This window comes from Polyergus mexicanus, unplaced genomic scaffold (assembly GCF_030449975.1).
Source record: "Polyergus mexicanus isolate NDT 795.1 unplaced genomic scaffold, iyPolMexi1.0 SCAF_8, whole genome shotgun sequence".
Lineage (NCBI taxonomy): Eukaryota > Metazoa > Arthropoda > Insecta > Hymenoptera > Formicidae > Polyergus > Polyergus mexicanus.
In genome coordinates this window covers 4,995,983-5,003,995 of record NW_027223328.1, presented here as the reverse complement: position 1 = coordinate 5,003,995, position 8,013 = coordinate 4,995,983, and the positions used below count along the sequence as shown (strand labels likewise).

Below are 8,013 nucleotides of genomic sequence, written 5' to 3'. Positions count from 1 at the left end.
TTCTCATTTTGGTCGTACAGAAATTTATCTTTTATAAAGAAAACAAATGCCCAGTTTGGTTCCTGAGTAAAAACAAAATCATTTAAGGGCATACGTAAAGTATTTAAATCTGGTAATCCTCGATATTCTACACACTGAAAGCATTTATATGTAAACCCATATTTACCAGCTAAACTAAAATGTTTCAATTCGTCTATCAAGTTTGTCGTTGTAATTTCATCATATTCAATATACCAAACTTTTAAATAACGATAACTTTCTAAATTAATTTTTCCGCGAGGTGGGGCTATTTCGGCGTCACTAAATGTAAACAATGAGTCACTCAAATTATCTTTTAAAGTCATTACAATGTGTATGTCTACACCAAATATAGGCCCACTTATATCATCAAAGAAACCAGGAATTAAATCTCCCATATCAATTGTAGGATAAAACAAACCATCACCCTTAATCAAACCATATTTTTTCTCAGCGATAAAATCACTTGCTTGACCACTTCCTTCACCTTCGTTTGAAATATTAGCGCGCTTTTTCAATGTACTAACATGACCAACGTTATAATTATTATCCAACTCAGTATTGAACATTGAAACTTTAATCAAACTCCACATGTACGCAAAATAATTGTTAACTAAAAAGCTAGTTGTACCTTCAGGATAAGCACTTCCATCTTCCTTTGTAACTCGTATTTTTGGTAAATTTCTTGTTTTGTTTGGCATAAAACCATGTTTATCATTAAATTTTATATGAAAATCATATTCCTTGCCATGCCTTTTAATTTCAGGATAAATATACTTGTATTGTAATTTCACAATTTTATCTTGATATTTTTCAAACAAAAGGTCTTGATGTGAACTATGTTTTGATGCCATTTATAAGATTTATTTTTTGAGAGCTTTTATATACTATGATTTCTTTGAATCACATTTGTAACAATTTGCTATTAAAATATATGTTATATTTTATGTATGTAATCTTCATTTACATTTTTATTTTCTTTATGCTCACGCATTGATTTTGTTTTTGTCTTACACTTTAGGTAATATATCAATGTCATTTACTTTTAAAAAGGCTTAGTCCAAGGGATGCTTAGTCCAAGGGGTGATTAGTCCAAGGGACGCTTATAGTATAAAACATCCTTAATATCACCTATTCCAATTGTTTTTATTATATCTTTCCATTTTATTTTTTTAACTCCCAACAAATAAAGAAATATTATACATAAGTAATCACAAATAGCTGGATCACTTTTCTTTTGTACTTTCTTTGTATTTATAATGAGTCTATTTTCTCTGAAATAATTTTTCAATTCTATAGGCGCATCTCCCCCTACAGAATCAAAATAATATATATGATTTTTATTTTTGAAATAGCAAACCCAATGAAAAAAAAGATTAACAATACTCATTTTTTCTAATTTTCTTAGGTAATTCATTTAAATTTAAATAGACATTTCTAAAATTAGGTATTTTAAGTTTTTTTACATATTGTTTTATATCATCATCTGATAAAGCTTTTAATATTAAATTTTCAACTTCTTTTTTAGATAGGTTGAGTTCTGCACCTTTAATATTTGCCATTTGTCTAAATACTTTATTTGCATTTCTAATAGATAATAATGGAAATAGTCTATAATAATCAGTATTTGTTTTTTTAACATGTTTTGAATTCAATTTAATTTTTTCACCTGTATCATAAAACCAAGCTTTCTTCAATTTTTGTTTTTGATAAGATGACAGGTTTAATTCCATTTAATAACGATATTTAAAGAGTGATGGTTGATATTTTGGTGTGTTGAAAGTTTCTTCACGTGGGATATCGAAATTATAATGTACAAATGGCATCATTTTATCTGCATGAGTTTTATCTACATGGGTTAATCCTTCTTCGCGTCCTTCGGATGTCTTATTATTTCTAATCTGTTCTTTTAATGTTTCATCCAGAAATTTGTTCTCTTTAACTGTTCTATATATATCCATACCCGAACTCATAAGACCAAGGAAAACTCCCTAAGTTCTCAATAGTTTTGTCGAATGCGTCCTTTTCACATTCAAGAACCGAAGGTTCGCTTGACATTAATCCAGTTGTTTTATATGGATGATTTTGATCTTCATAATATTTTAAAATGTTCTTAGCTAATTGTGGATTCTTTTTATATATTTCCAATGCCCTCTTTAATAATGATAACAAATCTTTTTCACTCATGTATCCCATTCCTAATTTTGTTTTTAATTTCATGGCATTTGTAACAACCCACGCCCAAAATCTTTCCGACTTACTAGCATCTGGTGACAATACTCTCATCCACGCTGCTTCTTGTAAAGTTTTATCTGCTTTCTTTATTTCACTATAATCTACATTTGGGTTTGTATAATAAAAAAGATCATGTTGTTTGCAATGTTCATCTAAAGGATTTATTCCTTTCCACCCTTTTTTTAATCAACATTCGTAAAAGACCCACAAGCATTATATCCCAGTAAATGCATTTCTGGAACCTTTCCAGTTAGTTTATTTGAAAGTTTATTAATAAAACCACCTCCTTTTTTACTTCCGTCCCTTGGACATAGCCTTTCAGGTGCTTTTCTAATTTTTGACTCACTCATTTCTTCCCATAAATATCTCAAAATATATTCCCATTTTGTATATTTTTTGAAGCTGGTCCTTTACTAGGATCATTATCTTTATAAATTGCATTAGTTTTATAAACTATATTCTTATATTTTTTTATAGCATCTTCACCATAAATATCTTTGAAATTATATGGTACTTTTTTTTCTGTTAATAATTTTATTAAAGGATTAGTAAGTTGAGTTACTATTTTTATATTATTATCATCATAAAAAACAAGATTATCATTTTGTGTTACTCTTACAGTTTTATTCCCTATCATTAACCTATCATCATTGTCTCTGTCACGCAGAATCCAAACGTTTCATCATAAAGATGGTTTTTATATTTATTCCATAAGGGGCCCCCTTCTTCTTTAATTCTTGGTGAGACTGGAAAAGCTGATTTTTTATGTGAATGGCTCGAGCTAACAGATTGTACCTCGTCCAAAGGGTGCATCTGAAAGACTAAGTCCGAAGGACGCTCAAAGGTCTCTTCAAATACTTCATCACTATCGTCAGTCTCTGTATAACCTTTAAGGAGTTTTATTATTTCTTCAAGTTTAGTATCTCTCTTGATAAGGTCTGTGGCGTCCTTCGGACTTAGCGTCTCTTGGACGCCTTTCAGGTGCCTTTCAGGTGCAGATTTTAAACTCGAGTCCAGTTTATCAATCAATATATTAATTTCTTTATTCGTTTCATCCAGTCTAGAAGTTATTGGTTTATTTTTTTCCTCTAAATCTATACTTTTTTTAGTATTTAAATTTCTTGCATTTTGAAATGTTTTTCTTAATTCATTTTGCTTCTTTTCTATTTCAGCCAGTTCTTGTGGAGTTGTACCCATTATTTCATATGTACTTTTAAATGATTTATTTCCAAAATTAAACCCCGTTTTCATGTTAAAAACTGGAGATTTGCATTCAAGAACCGGAGGTTTGTTAAGTGGCTTTAACATCTTATAAGTACAGTCTGTATTTAACATCTTATGTGTACATTCTGTATTTAACGGTTTTGTATTTGACGACGATGGTGAAGCGTCTGAAAGACTTAGTCCGAAGGACGCATTCGACAACTCTGAATCAGTATTTAACAGTTGTCTTTTGTCTGACACATTACGTAAATTTCTTCCCATTTATAATAATAATATTAATTCATTATTTTTTTGAAAGAAATATTTATCATTTTTTGTTTTATCAATTCCCAAAAATCCATGTGGTTCTGACCAAGCTTTTTTACAGAACTTACAAAACTCTTCATATGTTAATTCAGAAGCCAATTCTTCATGTATTTTTTTGAGATTATCTCCAAACTCATTAAAAATAAACCACAGATTTGAATTTTTTCTAATTATAGGGTTTATTTTAGTGTATTTATGATAGAATCCGAGAATACTAATATTTATGCCTCTTTCACAATAATATCTTATTATTTTACTTTGATCTTTTAACATTCCATCATCAAAAATTACTAAACTATTTGATGCACATTCTTCTACTGGTAAAATTTTTTCCCAATTACCCTCAAATAAATAATCAATATCATATTTATCTTTTTCCAACTCTTTCTCTAATCCTACATAAGTAGGTTGGTCTATAGATGGACTATAAACATATAATTGCCTATATGGTAGCCATTTGTTTGCGACAAAGTTAGTAGATAAAAATGTTTTTCCACTACCCGATTCACCTAGAATTATACCGCGTACTACATCTGGAAAGAATCCACCACCTCTTTTATATTTATCTATAAAATTAAAATGTTTCATTTTTAGGTGATGTTTAGACATTTATTAATAATAATAAATTGAAGAGTATTTTAAAAAACGAATGTATGTTTATCGAAAAAGTTATAAGTATTTTTTTAAATGTAAAATCGGTATATCACTTAGTAAAGCAATATTTGCGGCATCAAGTTTATCAGGTATTGCTGTTACACCATTATTTGCAATAAGTACCATATCTGTTATAATTGAAATATTAGATAATGAATTCAAAACATCATTAAAATTAATGGATAGGCTTGATGAATATAAATTATCATTTAATTTTTATTGTGAGTTATTACATTTATTTGAAGCTCAACAAATATCTGAAGAAGAAATTCATTTACGTGAAAAAGATTTTATTAAAAATTTGAAATACTTTCCACGTGAAAAGTACTTAAAACAAATGAAGATAAATGGTTATTCTTCAATGAAATAAATGACCGTTAGTAAAAACGATATTATTGATGAATTACACAAACCAGCAAGGAGAAATTATCCAAGAAGATCTACTATTACATTAGGAATCGATGATCTTTGGCAGGCTGATCTTGTTGAAATGGATTCGGGTAACTTAAAGGGAATATCCAAAATTAATAAGGGATATAAATATTTATTAACAATTATTGATACTTTTTCCAAATTTGCTTGGGCAATTCCTGTTAAAAATAAAACTGGAGAAAGCGTATCAAAGGCAATGAGTATTTGTTTTAAAAACCTATCGAAAAACCTTTCAGGTGTTTCACATTCAAGAACCGAAGGTTTGTCTCAAGGGGTTGACCTGAACTCACAGCATAAACCACCCAAAAATCTACAAACTGATAATGGGAAAGAATTTTATAATAAAGATTTTAAAAAATTCATGGAACAAAATAAAATTAATCATTATTCGACATATAGTGATAAAAAAGCTGCAATTGTTGAAAGATTTAATAGATCACTCAAAGAATTAATGTGGAAACAATTCAGTATACAGGGTAATTACAAGTGGGTTGATATATTACCAAATTTGTTGAATATTTATAACAATAGAAAGCATAGAACTATAGGAATGACACCATGTGAAGCATCCTATGAACTAAATCCGAAGGATGCGTCAAGCCGTCTTGACAATAGTCCGAAGGATGCGTCTGAAAGACACCTGAAGATGACGTCTGAAAGACTAAGTCCGAAGGACGCTTAGTTCAAGGGACGCGATTCAAAGTTGGTGATTATGTAAGGATTAATAAATTAAAGCATATGTTTGAAAAAGGATATACACCTAATTGGTCAACTGAAATATTTGTAATAGATAAAGTTTTTAAAAACATACCTCCATATTATCATATTAAAGATATGAAAGGTGAAGAGATTAAAGGAACCTTTTATGAACAAGAACTACAAAAAACTAAAATTCCAACTAACATCTATTTAGTTGAAAAAATATTAAAAAGAAAAGGAAATAAAGTTTATGTTAAATGGCTAGGTTTTGATAATACACATAACCAATGGATAAATAAGAAGGATCTAATCACTTCGTAAGCGTCCTTCGTTGTTTTTTTTAATTTTATTGCTTTTATGAATGATTTTATATGTGATTTTGATGTTTTTAGTTGATTTTGGTGGTGGAAAAAAATCCGGTCCAGGATGTAACACATTGTATACTACTGTCGTACGCGGACGCGGCGCGAGAGGCTTCGCTCATCCTTTGCTCTAGGCTGTTTACTTGCTCCGGTAATTTTCGTAGCTGCGATAGCTCTGATTGTATTTGTGAAAGTACGCTAAATAATGAATTCGCGTCGATCGATTCGTTAGGACGTTTAGTCGTCTCGTCCCGCTCCTTAAACGACATTTTGGAATGTGATTGTTTTTCACGGTCTTCCACGTATTTTTGTTTCTTTTCGATTTCCGGGTCGACGCTTACTGTACCGTGCGATCTCGTAAATTGAGCCATGACTCGGTATACGTAATTTCGAAATGTTTATCGGCTCGAATTGTTCTTCGCACAACAATTGTGAAAATAGTATTTTTTTTTTTTTTAATATGAAAATTTATTGTAATACATACGGTTAACTAGCATGTAATGCTATAGTTTCTTAATCCTCTGCACAGAATATGGTATAATACAATAAAACAAAGACGGTATAATAAGTCAGGGCGTAAAAGATAATAAAAACGATAAAGGGATTAAATAAGATCGTGAGAATACAGTAGCAATATAGTAAAAATAATACGTATATATTCATGTAATAGTATAGTAATTTTTTTTCTTCCTTTTTTTTCTATATAAAATTATGATTATGGTAATATTAAATTGAAAAGAATAATATTTAGGAATGCAATAACGAGGTGCGTGTACAAAAAATGGTGATGATAGATTATATGCGATAATAAAAGATTCTTAACTAAGGAATATATATATATATATATATATATATATATATATATATATAAGGAATATATATATATATATATATATATATATTCCTTAGTTAAGAATCTTTATATCTATATCTATATATATATATATATTCTTTATTCATTCAAAGTTCTTCTTCATATGCTTCTATTGTTAGAACCGTAGTATCGTCGTCGAGTGTTGCTTCAGGCAAATCTTCTTGAAATTCGGTAAATCTTAGAAAACACTCAAAACATTCGTTCCCGATTCTAGAGACAGTTAGCTTTTTCCGACACTTGTCACAATAGTGACTAATAAGGATTCCGCCAATTATTAAAGTATGTCTAAAAACTTTACGCCAATTTGGTCTTTTAGACGGATCTATTTTATTACAACATTGTTAGCAAAGTGTAATTCCAACCCTTTGTTTAATATACACTGTTGTTTTTTGGCAAAAATAAACTTGTCCCGTTATTGGGGGAAGGGTTGGTACTTCGTAAATTGGCGTAAGGGGTTTTGAAAATCTGTGCGGACACATGAATTTTATTTCACCGTGTAAGCGACAATAAAATAGTAATATGAAGCGAAGCAATATAATAATATAATATATATATATATATATATATATATATATATATATATATATAAGCTATGCAATAAAATAGAAGAATATTCTGAAAATAAGATAATAGTATAATATAAAATAGTATAATATGAAAACAACAATGCTATATATATTTCTTTTATTCGGCGCTAACGCTTTGAATTTGAGTCTTTTCGTAATGTTCACGACGCGGGTCGTTCTCCGGGATTTCTGAATATGGTAACGGAGATTGCTCGACCGTGATCGGAATTAATTTGTAAGTGTAGTTATTTACTTCGGGTATCTTCTTGGATACAGAATTATTAGAATTGCTAACGTCGGTTGATTCGAAGGAATTATTCGCATAGGCTCGATAATATTGTGCTACCAATCATCTGAACTGATATTTTCGACTGGCATGGCGTGTCCCCAGCATATCTAATCGACAAGCATTTCGATATCCGCCTCTTCGTTCAACTCTAAATGTGCGGGGTCGCCTCACCAAGAAGAGAGAACGAAAAGCGAGAGTGCGGGATAGCCTCACTAGCTCTTCCACGTCTATCGAATGCACAGAAAATCAAAAGCAACAACGAGCGGTTTATCCGCCCCAGAGCCGTCGCTTCCAATTAACTCAGATTTAAGCACATGTCTAAGGACAAGCACACGCACTCGGAATTTAAAGAAC

At 30.2% G+C, this 8,013-nt stretch overlaps 1 protein-coding gene across 1 annotated transcript; it reads left to right on the top strand.

Moving 5' to 3' along the window:
• The first annotated feature begins 4,807 nt into the window (after positions 1 to 4,807).
• Positions 4,808 to 5,551, top strand: LOC138935796 (uncharacterized). The gene is made up of 2 exons (XM_070300628.1): positions 4,808 to 4,937; positions 5,106 to 5,551. Exons 1-2 carry the CDS (start codon positions 4,808 to 4,810, stop codon positions 5,549 to 5,551), a joined length of 576 nt encoding a protein of 191 aa, XP_070156729.1.
• The last annotated feature ends 2,462 nt before the right edge of the window (positions 5,552 to 8,013 follow it).

What these genes read in the sequence shown, in the direction of transcription:
- LOC138935796 (XM_070300628.1), top strand. Translation starts at nt 4,808, where the DNA reads ATGACCGTTAGTAAAAACGATATTATTGATGAATTACACAAACCAGCA. An exon ending in TCTTGTTGAAATGGATTCGG is followed by an intron (nt 4,938 to 5,105) that starts GTAACTTAAAGG and finishes AAAACCTTTCAG; the next exon opens with GTGTTTCACATTCAAGAACC.